The 16,902-nt window shown below is 51.5% G+C and overlaps 5 protein-coding genes across 5 annotated transcripts; 2 read left to right on the plus strand and 3 right to left on the minus strand.

Moving 5' to 3' along the window:
* Positions 1-4,366: 4,366 nt before the first annotated feature.
* On the minus strand, positions 4,367-5,783 carry TRIVIDRAFT_221717 (uncharacterized protein; the record flags this gene model as incomplete). The annotated part of the gene is made up of 3 exons (XM_014101188.1): positions 4,367-4,977; positions 5,113-5,522; positions 5,590-5,783. The coding sequence occupies 3 exons, from the start codon at positions 5,781-5,783 to the stop codon at positions 4,367-4,369; spliced, it is 1,215 nt and encodes a 404-aa protein (XP_013956663.1).
* A 575-nt stretch (positions 5,784-6,358) lies between these two features.
* Positions 6,359-8,877, minus strand: TRIVIDRAFT_84043 (uncharacterized protein; the record flags this gene model as incomplete). The annotated part of the gene is made up of 5 exons (XM_014101189.1): positions 6,359-6,592; positions 6,655-6,912; positions 6,979-7,339; positions 7,405-7,815; positions 8,484-8,877. 5 exons carry the CDS (start codon positions 8,704-8,706, stop codon positions 6,544-6,546), a joined length of 1,302 nt encoding a protein of 433 aa, XP_013956664.1.
* Positions 8,878-9,380: 503 nt separating this feature from the next.
* TRIVIDRAFT_18886 (uncharacterized protein) lies at positions 9,381-9,893 on the plus strand (the record flags this gene model as incomplete). Its single annotated transcript, XM_014100877.1, has 2 exons — positions 9,381-9,554; positions 9,612-9,893. Coding segments are annotated over 2 exons (456 nt in total), but the record flags the coding sequence as incomplete, so codon positions are not given.
* Positions 9,894-12,699: 2,806 nt separating this feature from the next.
* TRIVIDRAFT_84042 (uncharacterized protein) lies at positions 12,700-15,253 on the minus strand (the record flags this gene model as incomplete). The annotated part of the gene is made up of 4 exons (XM_014101190.1): positions 12,700-14,341; positions 14,407-14,839; positions 14,916-14,956; positions 15,026-15,253. Coding segments are annotated over 4 exons (2,268 nt in total), but the record flags the coding sequence as incomplete, so codon positions are not given.
* Positions 15,254-15,988: 735 nt separating this feature from the next.
* TRIVIDRAFT_60696 (uncharacterized protein) lies at positions 15,989-16,880 on the plus strand (the record flags this gene model as incomplete). The annotated part of the gene is made up of 3 exons (XM_014101191.1): positions 15,989-16,145; positions 16,355-16,425; positions 16,707-16,880. The coding sequence occupies 3 exons, from the start codon at positions 15,989-15,991 to the stop codon at positions 16,878-16,880; spliced, it is 402 nt and encodes a 133-aa protein (XP_013956666.1).
* Positions 16,881-16,902: the final 22 nt, after the last annotated feature.

Genomic DNA, 16,902 nt, shown 5'->3' on the forward strand with positions numbered 1-16,902 from the left:
CTCGAATCCTTACGGAGTACGGACGGAGTCCACCACACTGCCATGATTGTGCGCTCATCGCCTTCACACGGGCCTGTTCCGGCACTCCAAAAATGTCGTGCATGGTTCGTGATGGATGAACGCTCCTCATCAGCCACTCTGGCCAAACACGAACATGGCAATACGTAAAAATGGATACAGCAAACCGCGCGTTTCCCTTGCACAGCATCGGGTTCTCACCTGTGGGATGCAGTAGTGCCGTCGGATGCCATCTCCTCTAAACTTGGAACATTTCATCCCACTCCTGAAACAAGCCATCCAAACCACTTGGAACACTTGCCGCCATCAAGTATGTAGCTCCTTTTTTTTCCTGGCCACCGGGGCATGTGACAGCCCACGCCTTGTCTGGTTACACAATGTCTGCTTCTGCAATCATAAGCAGTGCTGTCTTACAAAGAAGGGGCAAAAAAGAAACCCCCAATAGAACAGTTCGCTTGGGCCAGGCTGCTATGCATTTACGCACACGATAACTGCCATCCCTAGCAATCGCCCACCAGAGACCGCCGTCGGCGCCGCGTCGTCTTAGTCGCTGTTGTGCCTGCCATGCCTTCTCATACACCCAAATGCAGCTTGACAGGACACAAAAAGAAAAGAAAGACATGAGAAATGAGATATGAGAGCCATTCCAAGCGGGTCAGAAACTCAAACTGCTGATACTACCCCTTTTTCTCCCTTGCGCAATCAGGTGCCCTATCTCTCTGTGTTCACTCTCATCGACCAATTTCACACCTGCAGCTTTGGTGTTGCACTACTAGGATGATCACGACACAGCTTCGCCCGAGATTGCGTGGCTGATCAATGAGAAGCTCCCCTGTCCCCATCTCGGATTTTTGGGGGCAGGCTTCAAGTCCACAGCGCCCTCTGCAGAGGCCAACCAGATTACGGAGCCCTACTGTATATGCAGTACTGTGTGTATTTTGTGAGGATACGGCTGTTGTGATCACCTTGACTGTGGCAAGTCTCGAACGATCTGCATATTCGCACTCCCGCATTCGTCGTCTCAAGCATCAAGCGAGGCGGCAAGTTGGATCTTGAGGCCGCCCTCTTTTCTGCCGCCTTTACGGAGTAGTACTCATTCTGAGTACATACGAAGTACTGGCCTCGTAGTGTGTGCACTAATCATCTTTGCTTTTTCGCACATCAGCCTAATGTCACTGCCCCCTTGCGTACCAACAGTGTACCAAAGGCTCATTGTCTTTGGGGATATCAAGTGTGCCATTCATGAACCACTGGTTAACCGGCAATGATTCTCTGTTGGAGTCGACAACCATCCTCTCTACACTCCGCCTAGGGGATTTCATCAGCTCAAAGCTATGCGGGTCGAGGTACCCTAAGCCTGCTAGGTAGTAATTGGCAGTAGGATCAACTGCAAAGGCTGCAGCTTTGCCATGTACAACTCGCATGGCTAGCCCAGCCACCAACATGAGGGGTCAACTCGACACGTCTTGCGGGTGAAATCGCCATCAACTGGCATCGATCCTATTCGCTGCGAGCTGTGTACCTTGGTGGCCCAAGCAAACAGCGGCTGTGACGGAAAAGGTACGCGGTTTGCATGAGACACGCGCGAGCGTCATAATTTCCACAGGTTTCACGTCATGCGGGTCTCCCCCACAATGTCTGCTTGTTGATATCCATCTCTACTGCATGCGCCTTGCATGAGTGCGTGAGGGGAAGACGAGGCATTGAGGCGGAGAAGAGAGGGGAGGGCGCCCAGGACTCCGTATCAGTTCCGTACAGTAGGTGTGATTGCGCGCCTGCTCGAGGCAAAGCAAGACTCGCCACGACAACGATACGGCTTGCCTTCCATGCTGCATTGCATACACAGGTCTGACGAGGAGTCCAAAGGGACAGACACCTCACAGCTCCGGAAAGGTCCCCATTGGCTTCTGCGCAAACCGCTGTGCTTCCGGGAGGGCTGCCGCTCTTTCAATCATCCTCAGACACGTCTCTCCACTGCAAGGTCATGCCATGCCTCTTGCCGCTCGCCTGAAATTTGGCGGTGATGCCTTTTCTCGGGCCACGAGAATGCATTGATTGGGTCCGAGTGACTAAGACACAAGCACTACTGGTGATGGATATACGATTAGCACCAAGTACTAGTACTGTATTCCTGCGATACTAATTAACTAGTATAGAACACTATGACTTGGCATCTAAAGCTGCTCTTGCTAATAGTTAGCCTAAGACAGATATGCCAACTACGGTGTGGTGAGTCAAATCAGCCAGCCAGTGAGCAAGGCTAGCCAGTTAGGAGTGGAGTGATTCGGTTCACGGGTTATCGCTTTTATCAGGCACAAACATCTTCCGCAACATTGCTCACTCTGATGTCTGATGAGATGATTTACCGGAGAGGGGCTCTTATCTACAGAGTACATACGAGCACTGGTGCACAGCGGCGGGTCTTGTCGAGGAGAATACTCTTTTACGCATCCTCCCGGCGGTGCTATGGGTCCATAGAGCCGATTGCCCGACGGCGAGCATCATAATCATCTTGTCTGCGGCTCTGGTAGTCAGTCAACAAGACAAGACACCGCATCGGAAACTTGAATTTCCGCGAGCTGAGACAATGAATAAGCGGCAAGGTGACCCGAGGGAGAACCCCCGTGGGTGTATCAAGCAAATCCGAGAACCTGGCCTTTGGAAGTTTCCACTTCAACTCTCTAGACAAATACCTGAGCCGTTCTACACACCGTCCGGCGTCTGTGGCATTCATCCCTCGGAGCTGCCCCTGTGGTCACGGCATGGACACGTCCCCGAGACACGGCCTGTCATCTCGCCGGATGCTCATCGGTTGCTCGTCTTGGCGGTGAGGGAGCATTGCTGGTGGCACATTGTCCCATGTCCCGAACAGCGAGCGCATGATGATGCAGTCGCAATCTCTACCTATCAAGAACCAAGGCGCCAGGGCTCTTCCGAGCGGGCGGATCTGCCTAAGAATCGGTCGCAGCCCAATTTCGTCAGCTCCGACAATCTTGGCGAGCCCAAATGCATGACTCAGCATACTGTCGTATTGATGGGCAACTTCAGCTATTGCCTCATGCGCCACCGGTACACTTTTGCCCGAAGTCGGAAGCAAATATGCCAATATGCTTTTTCGTGATCCAGCTCGGTCGTTGCTCCGGTAGTACAGAGCCGCATGGGCAGTCTTGTGATACTGTCTAATAAGAAACGAGGCGCCGAGATCACGAAAGCTGAGTCAAATCATCCGGCCAGGCAGTGGAGCCGCTGGTACATACTCGTAAGGCATCAAGGACGTGTCGGTGACAGCGCGCTTGGGAGCCACTGGACAAAGGAAGATTATTACAAATGACTGACGCCCTCTTCCGCCTGTGGTTTTCTATTGGTCTGGCAAGACAACCGGCGGCTATTCTACGTGTCCAAAGCAATATCAATGTGTGGTTTCCGGCGAAATCATGGTTGGCCATTCGGCCATCTAAACTGCAGCAGAACTAACTGATATGCGCGCTCTGTACCAGGCGCTCAATGGCAGCAAACCACGTAGAATGCACTTCACCGCATGTTGATATCACCAAAGCTCATGTGACGTGAGACACGGGATCAGAGGCGTGGCAATGGCCGCCCCGAAACTCTCAATATCGTTTCTTGGCCAGCTTGTCCATGTCTATCCAGGGTAGGCTGAGTGGAAGTAGAAAGCAAAATGGCCACTACAGGGGTTGCCTCGGCCATCACCGGAACCATCATCGATGACTGGGTATTGCTTGCTATACTTTGATGCCATCTGTCAACTTCTCGACTCTGCTACAACCCTGCATTGGCCTGCCTGGTGATTTCTAAATTTGAAATCATTCTTTATGGCCAGCCAACCGCGTCAGTCTCAATCACGAGCACACAACATAAGTGACTATATTTTGTGCGTGCAAGCGGCCACGATCGGAGGCTGCCGAGGTGGCGAAGCTGTGGCGCCAAATCACGTCTTGCTCCATCTTGCTCTGCCGCTATTGCAGGCAGCCACTCGTGAGCAATCTACTCGATTCTGTTGTGGCCACGGTCTTGCAACATCATGGAAGAAATCGACGTTGTCAGGCACTTGTAAAGGCATCAAGGGATTCGAGGGACCAACATCTACCATCAGCCTGAGAGGCACCAGTTGGTAGCTGTGTAGACGTAGCCTTGGGTTGCTTGAATCCACGATTGCATCGGAAACAGTATCATATTATCATTACACAAACCATAGCTCATACCCCAACCTATGTTATTCCTCCTCGCCCGCAAAACGCGACCGGCCTTGCAACCATTGTGAGCGGCGCAGAATCGACAACGTTGACTCTTTAGCTGCAGAGTGCCATCTCCGGCTCGAAGACTGGCTTTACTGAGAAACCGGTTGTTGAACTGTGTCTTCGATGTCTTCACTGCCTTCACTGCCTTCACTGCCTTCACTGCCTTCACTGTCTTCACTGTCTTCACTTGCGGCATCACCTTGTCTCCATCTCTTCAGATCATGTCCTCCCTCCCTGGCCTCGGCTTCCTCGTCCTCAGTTCGGCTTCTTTTCTTGTTGGCTGGCGCCTTGCCTTCTCCATCTTCTGCCTCGATCAAATGCACCTGCTTCAGGACCCATTGTGTCAGGATGCCTTGTTCGCGAATCAACTCCTTGTTGCGTCGGTGGGGGATAGTATTTAAAATAAAAGTTTGTACCCGTACCCGCATGGCCTCAAGATCATGTTGCGTTTTGGCCAGCCGCTGCTCAAGGCTCACATCCTCATAAACTCTTCGTATTTCTGGCACCATAAGATGAAGTGGACTGGTAGGATAAAAGGCTTTCCAGGCACTGTTGTAATGCTGTTCCGAGATCCTTAGCGAAGCAGCGAGCCTGTCTGCCTCCCAGTACTCAAAGCCAAGATACTCGACCCACGTTGTCCAGGCGTCTTGTTGGCGCGGGTCGGCTTTTAATTGGAACTCCTGAGTGAAATTGTGTAATGCTAGGCGTCATTTGACTTCCTCTTCGTAAGCTGGAAATCCTGCATTGCAGGGGTTCTCGGGGAGTTTCGTTTTCCTGTCCCAAGCGGCCTTCATCACAATGAAATCTAACCCCAATCGCCTCCCGTAGATCATACAGTGTCTAAGCTGCTGTGCCGCCGCATAGGCATAGAATCCATAGTCGCCAAAGTCTTCAACTTTACAGCCTCGGCGGTCAACCTGCCACCTGACAAACTCCCACCAGCGATCCGCTTGTGCCTCGAGCATCACCGGCACGTTGTTCCTTAACGATTTTACCCATGGGAGTCTCGCTCGCTGCGTTGGAGTTAACGACGAATTATCGAGAACCACGGGCCTGCCGCAGATGTCAAGGACCTCCTTGCGATATATCGACTCGAGACGATCTCTTATAGCCTTGGGGGATTCCCACCCTGTATTTTTACGAGAGCCGTTTCCGCCAGGAGGTGCGATAGTCAAGTGGCTCAACAGTGTGCGGGTGCGGGTCATGCAGGCTCTCTCTACATCCTGCACTCGGTGTGCGGCGGCTCTGCTCAGAAGGAAGGAAAATTAATAATCTGACCAGACAAATTAGTGACCAACAGGCATTTCCTTACGTCAACCTTGCGAAGAGGGCAAGTCTTTGGGGCTCAGACAGCGTGTCGGCACCGGAGGAACTGAAGATGTCGAATCCGCCCTCAAACTGCAAGCTATGCTTTACATAATTGAAGAGCAGCTCGTCATCGAGGGTAAGCAACTCCTCTGCGGTAAACGTAGAAGCTGCGTTCGCAGCAGACAACATAGTAGACATTGTGCGTGGGCGTGCCGAGAAGAAACTGCGGTATAAGATGGTGTCTTGTTCAGAGGTTCGAGGTTAGACGTTGGGAGGGCGCGAACAGCACCTTTATATGAATTGAGCACGATGGCCTCTGCGATCTCGGCATTCATGCTTCACAGACCTGCCTGCCAGGCGAGGGTCTTTGTTCTTTGGTTCTTTGGTTCTTTGTCCCCTTGTCCCCTTTGTCCCCTTGTCCCCTTGTCTCTTTGTCTCTTTGTCTCTTTGTTTTGTGAAAGGATCGGTGATAGTCGCGAGCAGCTGTGCATCAGGTGATTAAGCCATTCAAACTGGAGCACAAAGCTGGACGCTTACTTACATGTTGAATAACTGGAAGGGAGCTGACCGAGAATGACTCCCTGAAATGAGGAACATTCCATCCTCCTCCTTAAAATCCCACTGGATTCAAAGCCCGACAACGCAAGTGTTGTTTGTACGCATAATTCACCACTCATAAGCATTTACAATGTCATCCCGCGGCCGACACAACTGGCCACGTTATTGTCTTTGTGCAAATCCATTTGATTGACCTTGTAAACCACGGCGTTTCAGCCTACCATTCCCTTTGGCTCCCGATAAAATAAGCTACGTAATAGTATAAGCAAGTGTGACTGTTTCCCCAAATTTTCTGATATCCGGCGACGTAAGCGGATAGATGCTCTCCCACTTGCTCCCGTCAAGTCTCGACACGCACAAAAAATAGTACAGGAGGCGTTAGAGTGAAATGAGCCGTCCTCTAAGACGCCATGTAAGTGCTGGCATCAACACCCTCCTTGGGGAACTCGCTGCAAGTTCACAATGGTTAGCTTGCCAATCTTCATATTATCATGTGAGGAGGGTTGCTTACGGAAGAGCGACTTCGAATCGCTTCTCAATCTCCTTGAGGACCTCCTGGTCCTGCTCGCTGCTCACAAAGGAGATGGCAAGACCCTTGGTACCGAAACGACCGGCACGGCCGACACGGTGGAGGTAGGAGCTGGCGTCGTTGGACAAATCGTAGTTGATTGCCAGGTTGATTCGCTCAATGTCGATACCACGTCCAAAGACGTCAGTGGCAACACAGATACGCTTCTTGAACTCCTTGAACTCCTTGTAGCGGCGGATACTGTAATCGTTTAATCAGTAACTACATTTTCGACTAGCGGCTGTCAGGATATGGAAATCAACTTACCGCTCCTCCTGGCTGACTCCAGAGTGGACGGCGATGGAGGGGAAGTTGCACTCTCGAAGGAGCTTGTCCAGCTCCGTGGCGCGGACGGTGCTCTTGACGAAGATGATGACCTGGTTGAACTGAAGGTCATCAAGAAGCTCGTTCAGCTTTCGGTTCTTCTCCCGCTCCTCCAGCTTGATGTAGTACTGCTGCAGGCCGTGCAGAGTGAGCTTGGTGTCTTCATCGACGTAGTGCTCTGTGGGGTTTTGCATGAACTTGCGGCAGATGGGCTTGATGGCATCGGAAAGAGTGGCCGAGAACATCATGACCTGCTTCTGCTGAGGAGTAGCGCGGAACACATCTTGCACGTCGGTACGCATGTCTTATGTGGGGTTAGAAAAAAATGGCCATCTTAGAAACAGGTAGAACACCGCGCGTCGCACTCACCGGGCTGATCGAGCATCTTGTCACACTCGTCAAGGACGAAGATGCGCACGCTTCCGAGGCGGAGGGCCTTGTCACGGACGAGGGCCTTGAGACGACCGGGGGTGCCGACGATGATGTGAGGGCAGGTGTCCTTGCTCTTGAGAGTCTCGACGTCGTTCTTGATGGGAGTACCGCCATAAAAGACACCGGTCTTGATGTCAGGCATGTACTTGCTGAATCGGTTGTACTCGTCTCGGATCTGGTAAGCCAGCTCACGAGTGTGGCACATGACGACAACCGAGACCTCGCCGTTGACGGGCTCGACTTGCTGAAGCGTGGCTAGGACAAAGACGGCAGTCTTTCCCAGACCAGACTTGGCCTGGCAGATGATGTCTCCTCCGAGAAGAGCTTGAGGGATACATGTTTGTTGGACTGTCGATCGCGAGGATGTTAGACTTTAAATGTAACCAAGTAGCAACGAACGATGGGTAATGTGCGTCAAGGTCCGTCCATCGTCGCAGCATGAACATGATTTTTCCAAGTGTGTAGAATCGCAACTCAAACTGGGATCGACTTTCTTCCTCAAGCCAACATGGCGAGAAGGGTTCTTGAAGTCATTGTGATCCCAGCTGTTGATTGCCCGCACGTGTCCAAGACACGCAAGGACAAGAAATCTTTTTTTCTTCTCTCCCCCCCGAGCTTGGCTTGACTATCTCCAAAGCCTTTTTTAGCAGCCACAGTTCCCCGAGTGAATTCAAGGGACAGGTGACACCTGTCCATGCAGCTCATACCGGCAAACTCGAGGGTTCTGTGCGAGTCGCGGCATCTGCTTGTGCTTGTGGATGCCACAAAATTTCAGCCTTTGGAGAGTCTTTGCCATGCCATTGCGGCCATCACGTATGAAACGATGATGGCCGTGGTTAGTCGGCTGTAGAGCCAACAATTATTTGGATCGATGTATGCTTCCTCTTTTTTTCTTCTTCTCAAAACTCTTGTTTGTCTTGCTTGCGAGATGGACGGACGCTTGCTTTCAAGGAAAAAAGGGAAGCAATATATGATTGTGTAGATGACTTAGGACGGTGTTAGAATTCAGGACTGACCCTCCGAAGGATGCTCGAAACCGCAGTCGCCGATAGCGCGCAGAAGCTCGGGCTTCAGCAAGAAGTCACGGAATCCAGTGGAGTGGATGCCAACGTAACTGCCCTTCTTGTCGACATTGTTACCGGCGGCGGCCTCTCCCTTCTTTCCGTTGGAGGGGGCGGCGGCCTCGTTGGCGCCAATCTCCTCATCGGAGTAATCAATGAGATCCTCCTCGTGGGACATGTTGGAATTGGTTGATAGAAAGGGTTTGAAAAGTCGGAAAAGGCTTGAAGTGCGAGAGGCGCTAGCGAGTTGGGCGCGTCAGAAGGCGGAAAGTAAGGCGAAGAAAAAAGGAAGAGACAAGATGATTGGGATGAAGGAAAATCCCAAATTACCAGGCAGATGTGATGCCGGGACAGACAAAAGACAGAGACGATGGAAATTGGGTTGCAATGCCACGTATCGAAGGAGTAAGTCCGATGTGGTGGATGTGGACGAGGGAAGCTGAGGCTGTCGAAGAGGGCGGAGGGAAGGGGAGAAGAGAAAGGTGAGGCGCGACTGAGTAAGCGGTGGCCCGTGCACGCAAAACAGGCGCAGTCACGTGTCAGCAGCAAGGCAAAGTTATTCTGCCAATCTGCCTTGGTTGCTCACAACGCACATTAGGTAAGCAGAAAACCATGTGCGAAGTGGATTACGCACGCAGACAGATGCACTGTATTGCTTGCAAGATTGGTGACTCGGTCGGTACCTTCAAGGTTGTTTTATACTGAATTTTCAAGTGCTGCGCTCCTCTGTAACATTCAATTCTTCCAAACTTCATTGTCGTGGCGCGAGAATTTGATTCTCTTCTTTAACCTAACCTTTATTTTCAAGCATCCCATTCGCAGGGGAGAAAAAAAAGACCAGCCAAAGAAGAAATGGCCAAGGCAAAAGCCAACCCAGGCATCCAAAACAGGCACATTTACACCAGAGCTTCATATCTCTATCAAGCAGCCAGCTATCTAGCAAACTGCGCTCAGCAGACGAAACCACAGACCAAGTCAGAGAATCCCCAGCATGACGACAAGCTTTCATCTGCCTCGAAAAGGGACGTACCTTCTCGCACAGGGAATAGCACCAACACCGAGTTTGCTCATGACAATCAAGAGCGCAAGGCCTTGATCAACTTGTCTCACCAAGTCGTGTCGGACATGAGATCGGTGTCGCTAAAAGCCCAGATCCGACAGAGCCCCTCAATCAAGCAAACCATCTGCAAGTATTGCGACGCCATCCTGATTGAAGGCAAGACATGCCATTCCGCCGTCGAGAATCTCAGCAAAGGCGGAAGAAAGCCGTGGGCCGATGTTCTCGTCACCCGGTGCGACACGTGTGGAAACACGAAGCGGTATCCTGTCAGCGCCCCGAGGCAGAAGAGGAGGTCGCTTCGGACTCCGAAGATGGAGATTGACAGCACTCCGTCCGCGCCGGTGCACGGGCTGCCTGCGTCTGACGAGGCCGTAGGGTGATGGGACGGCGTGCTCGAAATCGTGTTTGTGATTATGGAGTCTCCGCACGCGAGCCGAAATGAACGTTTCACAGAGGCTTGGCCTGGCGCTTAATCGCCTACTCAGCCCTACATCTCATATCGAAGAAAATGGAACCAGTTTGAGAGATGGGCTGGTAAGGACGGAAAGATCTATAACCAATGAGGATAGAAACCGAAGCGGAAGACTTATTGGATCTTATGATTAGGAGCTTATACCCGCAATCAGAAGGGCGTATCTCTGAAGCCTATGAACGCTACTCTCAATATGCTGAGGACTGCCCGGTGCCTAGTATGGCATTTGGCTACGGGATCTTCCTCTTCTTGGTTGCTATATCCCATGGTGGAATCGCATCTCAATGGGTCGTCGCCCGATTCAAACGAATATATAACATTTACAGGCGACCAAATCCAAGCTAAGCAGGGTTCACTACTAGGTGAAAGGGATCGGCATACATTGTGTTCATCATGGAGAAGAGGAGTCTTCAAAACACGACTGGCTAAATCCTCAAGCCAGTTGAACCGTTAGAAGGACACATTTAGGAACATGTATAACATTTGTCGCTCAATCTATACCCTAGCGAAACCCGAATTCTTGACAAGAAAAGAAATTTGACACATTAATTCATAAAATCATCGCGTATCCCGCAAAGCCGTAACCCCATTCCTCAACTGATTCACACCAAATCCTTGCCCGTAAACAGTCAAATCGTAATCACTTCCCGACCTCCTTTACGCTCTCCTCCCCCAGCACTTTACTCGCAGCCATGAATCTGTGTGTCGACCCGGTTAGCATTCCACTCACCACCAACAAATCCGGCTTGCCCCAAAACTCACAAGCCACCGTGCCAGCTCCCCAGCCCTCTCATGGCCTCGGCCTGCACACTTGTCATTCTCAGCAAATTCTCGGTATCTGCTAGGTTGGCTGATAATTGTTCCAGCTGAGCATGAAGATGCGTCTAACCCCCCGCGTTGAGTCAGTTATATATACAATCCTGCTCGTAATTCACACCCAAAGGCCGTGAGAGAGAGAGAGAGAGAGAGAAGGCAAGATTAAAACAAAACAAGGGCAATAAGAAGGCTACTCAGCTTCACTCACCAACTGTCTCGACTTCATCACACTCCCACTCGTCATTATGCTCTGTCTGCCGAGGCCCTGCGATCCACCTGGATTTCGGGACGCCATTGCTCAATTGACTCGGTATTAGATTAATACCCTTGAAAGAAAGAGATGATGAAAACAAAGATTTCAGTGGAAAAAGAGATACAAAACTTTATGTTGCTTAGTGGTTGCGTAACGCGTAAGCGCAATGATGGATTGCTGCGCATTGTTGATATCAATGGGCGCCCCTCCACGCCAACTCACGTGATTGCTTGAAGCTTCGACGCTCTCTCTCCATCTATCCATCCATATAGATTATCCGCATGAATTGTAATGGATGGTTTTGCTTCACGGTTTACAAAAGGGAAGAAAAGAGAGGAAGAAGAAGAAAAATTCATCGTCAGAATCGACATGCCATATTATATTTGGACTACCTTGAGAACAATGCCGCCCATATTTTTTTCCCATCTTCCCGTCATTAACGCTATTTGCCCTGCCATTCTATGTCTTTATTGTGTGTTCAACTATCAATTATTCAAGCATTCTGCCGCCACTCCGGCATGCCGTTTCTTTTCTGCCGCTCCTGCATCGTAATTAGGCCCAGTAATCGTGGGTTGCCAAATGGCCGCTGATATGACACGACATGGCATGCCCATCGCTGCGCCAACCTCCTGGTAATATCCATTCATTGCAATCAAGCTTGTGACGCTTGCGTTTCCCAGACAGACCATGGCCGATTGTTGCCCCAACAAGGATCAAGAAAAATGGCGGCGGGTTGCCAAAGTAAAAATGGAACAAAGAAAAAGAGAAGTAAAAAGAATATGAAGAAAGAGGACATAAGAAAAAGAAAGGGGAAAAAGAAAATCCACACCCAAAGAATCTAAAATGCTGTGTGATTCGCACCGAAAAAACAAAACAAAATAAGAAACAATGCCGTTGTAGCTCAACCCCCTTCTCTGCGAGGCTTTTTCCAAAACTCAGGCGAGGGCTGATTAAAAAAGGTATATATTCCAGGGCCGTCAAAATGCGCCTGGACCGTCCATGTTGTTTCATCTCTTTTCTTTTGGGATGGATCAATATCGAAATAAGAGCCAATCCATAGGAAGCATGAACAATGCCACATTCATCAGATATGATGAATGTTAGTTTCCGGTTTCGTTCCACATGTATATACGAGACTTGATAGTCCACCCCAAGACAAAAAGCGCCAGTATCGAACAATAGTCCAAAGTCATCCAAGCAGTTGGTATATGGTAGTCCCACTACGGTGTTGATATGTTGCCACATGAGATAAGAGGGTTGCCTCACACAGCGGGAAAATCGTATGCCGAGCAATCTGTCGATTATTGCTTCTTGTAAACTCTGAGTTGGTTGGTGAATGCATGCAACAGAACAAATATCGTCCAGAGGGGCAGAATGGCGTTTCTTCATCGACGTCGTGCGTGAGGGGGGAGATGGAGAGGGAAAAAAAAAAAAGCATCGAAAAGATGAGTTAATGTGACGTGTACGGATTTATGTAGACGTTTGATGAGGATGACGAAAAGAGCACGATATGGTGATATGTGGTTACCAAACATCGATTGAATGGGTCTCACTGCCCTTGGTACTGTTGCTGTTGAAGACTACCTTGACTGCTGTATGCTGATCGTTCAGAGCCGAATTCACCACTGTCCGCGCTAGCACTCGCACTGCCGGTCAGACTACGGCCATTTCTAGATTTGGGGGGATTGAGAGAGCTCACCCCGATCTGTTGTTCAACTTGCTGAGGCGCGACCGCGTTGCCTTGCCCCGGGGGGTAGCGGGGAGCAGGTTGCCTCATGCCGTTAGGTGGTGAGGGTTGGCCGTTTGCAGGCCCGAACCCGTTTGGTGGCGAAGGTCTGCCATTCCCACCTCGCATCGACGGGCTATACTGATTTCCTGGCGAATGGCTTGTTCGTCGAGGGTAGCCACTGGTCATGGTCATGGTTTGGCCGCCGCCTCCTCCAGGACCGAATTGCATCTCGTCCAACCGGGAGGCAGTCAAAGAGTTGGCACGAGAGCCCGCGCTCATTGCACCACGGTCCACTGCTCCATATCGGTTCGAAGTGAAGCTCAGAAGCGGGTCATCGAGGATGTTGTCAGTCACAGTGGGCATTTGGCTTATTTGGCTCATTTGGCTGGAACGATTGCGACCAAAGGGTCGGAACCTGCTACTCTTGGAGGGCGGAGCGTCTCCTTCGGGATTTCGTCGTATCTGGGATTGAGGCGGCCCGGGTACTTTGCGGTTTTTCCTTGAGGTGACACTCATCATATCGAAATTGTCTGGGTCTATTACGGGAATGTTGGTGGCCATGGATGGATCGAAATAATCGTCGTCGTCATCGTCATCGTCAAATCCTCCCCTGGATGGTGGCGGTCCTCGGCGAGAGGGAGGCGCAGACGGCTGAGGAGGAGGAGGACCACGCCTCATCCGCATCTCTTGCTCTCTCAAAGCCAACTCGCGTTGGCGCAGCTGCAACTCCCGCTCTCTGAGAGCAATATCCGAGTTTTCGGCCCCGAAAGACTGTTCCTGGCCCTCTGGGATATCATCGTACAGCACAAGGTGAGAGAACTCCTCCAAATCATTGCCTTCCATTGAGCCACGTCGAGACGCGGCGCGAGAACCTCCGCCGTTCATCTGTGGTGGCCTTCCGTAGCCATTGGGCCCACCATTTGCATTGGGCGGAGGCCTGCGCATACCTCCCGCGTTGCTAAAGTTGGACGATGCTCTAGGTCGTGGCTGGCGAGGTGGCATCCCGTTACCATTGGGCATCATTGGCCGGAAACCGGCTTGCGATGGGCCTCGAGGGGGATATGGCGATGGGTTGTTCGGTGAGCTAGGAGGTCCGTTGCCGAGGGGTACCGCATCCTGTTTCGGCCGGTTGCGGTTGACAATGTTGAGATTGTGGAGAATGGCATAAAGAGTCTCGATTCGGGGTACGGGGACCTTGGCGTCGCGAGCGAGCCTGATAGGTGAGCCGAGATATGTCTCGACCTCCATTGGTCGCCTAGCGATAAAGTCTTGCCACATGATGCTCTCGGCTTGATTTGGCTTTGCCATTTCGTCCATGATTGACTGCTTAAAGTTGGGTCCGAATTTGCATCCACTGGCCTCGGCGAGGCGCAGCAGTTCATCAATGACATCGGAGATCATGTCTTTTACCCCCATCTTCTCCAGGAGCGCTACATGATTAGGTGTTTCGAATATTACACTGACAGGATGGAAAGCAATCGGTCTGCGCACGCGTTCTTCTGTTAGCCGACCAAGAAAAGAGAGCTTCTCCAGGAAGCTGGCACTTACCCAATTACTCTTTCATATTGCTGTTGTCGGATGTTGGGGGATACCTGACTGTTGACCTGACCGGAACTGAGTGTCATGGAGATGGCCTGAGCCATATCCTCTTGAATGGACTGTGGGATGTTGGTATTCCGGCTGGCGGGGCCGACCCAAAGGTCGGTTGATCCTTTGTGCTCAAACTCGCTCTGGCCAAGCTGTGTAAGCTCGGCGCCAGAGACGAGCGACAGAACGACATTGGTCGGGAAGCGTTCCTCGATGGCGGCTTCGATTCCAAGCGTATGTGTAGTATTGACAAGAATACAGGTATGCTGAGGAGTAACAACGGATTCGATAACGGCGGCGAGATCGTAGACATCGGGGAGAGCCTTTACACAAAGGATGACGTAATCGAAAGGGCCGTCTCGGTTTCCCGCAGCATCTTCTGGGTTTCGGACAACTGTGAAGAGGGAGAGAGATGTGAGCTAGGTTTTCTTCTCCTGTGACAAGTGACGGGATCCATTGGCTTCTCTTACCCTGCCGCGGCTTAAAACGCTCATTCCCAAATGTAGATGACCTGCGATTCGAACGTTAGGATATGATAGACAGCCGGATAGTGAAGGACTACGCGTTGGCGGCGACGTACTTGAACGATATGCCATACTGGGCAACGTGCTCAAAACCTGATTTCCATACCAGCGTGACGTCGCAGGCGTTGGTGGCCTGGAGCCTCCACGACAAGAAGGCTGAGACGGGATTGCCGCCAACTGAGCATATGCGCATTAGTTGATCACTCATAACGAATTGTGGGATACAGAGCGCTGCATCCAACAGCCGCTCTGCCTGTGACGAAGACTCGGGTTGAGGCGCTGGGGGAAAACCAAACAACAAAAAAAGAGGGACAAAAAGTTGGAATCAATGGGAAGGAATTTGTTTTGACCAAGCGAGGCTTAGGAAGAAAAGAATAACTTGGAGAAAGGACACTAAAAGATTGGGACGGGCGAAGTGCCAGGGTGGGTATATGGGCATCTTGGGTGCTGAGCGACGGAGGGGGCGTGCTATAAACAACGGGATGGGGTGGGATGACAAACCTGATAGAATCTTGAGACGGGGCGTCTTGGGTGCCATTGTTTCGTCAAAATCCCAATGGGGATTAGCTAGATGGCTAAGATCTGAGAAATAAGAGGGCAGCGGCCTCTGACGATGGCCGTTGTGGCCGAAGTCCCACGGCGCGCGAGCAAGCGGGAAGGGTTGATCCTTGTCGGTAGACCAGAAAGCTGTACTTGTACCCGCAAGTGCGTATGTATGGACGGCAGAGAAGCGCGACGGTCACCAGCGTGGGCCAGTCAGCGCAATCTGCATACAGCAAAGGGCCGGTATGCGCAAGCACGTTATATCAGGTCGGCTGCGGGTAAAGCTGGCTGGTTCGAGGATGAAGTGGACCGGACGGTATAGTTGGGCTCGAGAGCACCAGATGAGGGATAGCGGTAGCCGTATGTTGAAGATCAAGGCGATATTTCGAAATAGCGATGGAGGCCAAGCGAAGCTTCAGATCCCCAATGCGATATAGTAGCTAGTAACTAACCGTTAGGAAATCTCTCTCGACGGCATGCGGCTAGCTGGTTGGCTGGGGGGAGAGAGAAAGGGGTGGAGGGGGGGTTGGCTTACAGCAACGGCGGCAGATAACGAGGGACAGCCAGCAACTCTAAAGCCCGGTTCGAAGAGACTCAAGACCCGGGGATGGTGGGACGAGAGGGCTGAAGATGGTGAGTGGACGGATGGGAAATTATCTGGGGTTTCCGTAGGACAGACGTGTGGGCGGAGTCGAGTCGAATAGGAACAAGCATACACGGAAAGACCACGCGCTGATTTGCTTCTCGAATGATGAACTCCAAAAAAGAAAAAAAAAAGAAAAAAAATAGCCTCGGGGGGGCGTGTATTCGGATAGCCGATCGGAATTATGTGATGCGTACAGGTAAAAGAGACTGGCGCGAAGGCGTGGGCGGTGATTCTGTCTGCACGGCTACGCGAGACGACCGACAGGGTGTATGAGCGAGCGAATGGACGTTGCCGGATCGTATGGGGGCGCGCCAAGGGAGCAGCGAATAGCTCAGCAGTCAAGCACGTCCGACCCCAGCCCAGCTGAGAGAGAGGGAGATGGATTCAGTCGGTAGGAGGTGGATTGGATTAGTCGCGGTGGTAAGTACAAGTAGCAGCTGGAGCTGAGGTGGCGGAGAAACCGTTCTGTCTGGCGTGGTTAGCAAGATGGGAGCCCCAATGACTAAAGGAAAAAAAGATTAAAAAAAGAAAAAAAAAAAATTGACAAGGTACAGCAGGTACTGTACTTGGTCAGGGCGATCAGTGGAAGGGGGCGGAACATTGAGGTCTCAATGCCATCACTCACTGCGCTCGCCGTAATTCAGCAGCCTGGCCTGCTACAGTACAGAGGCCCGCCGTTCCGCGCTCCCGGAGCTCCCTGCAGCCCAACAATGGAGCCCTAAAAAGCGGCCTGGATTGTGATAC

The sequence above is a fragment of the Trichoderma virens genome, assembly GCF_000170995.1.
Source record: "Trichoderma virens Gv29-8 chromosome Unknown TRIVIscaffold_6, whole genome shotgun sequence".
In the NCBI taxonomy this organism is placed as follows: Eukaryota; Fungi; Ascomycota; class Sordariomycetes; order Hypocreales; family Hypocreaceae; genus Trichoderma; species Trichoderma virens.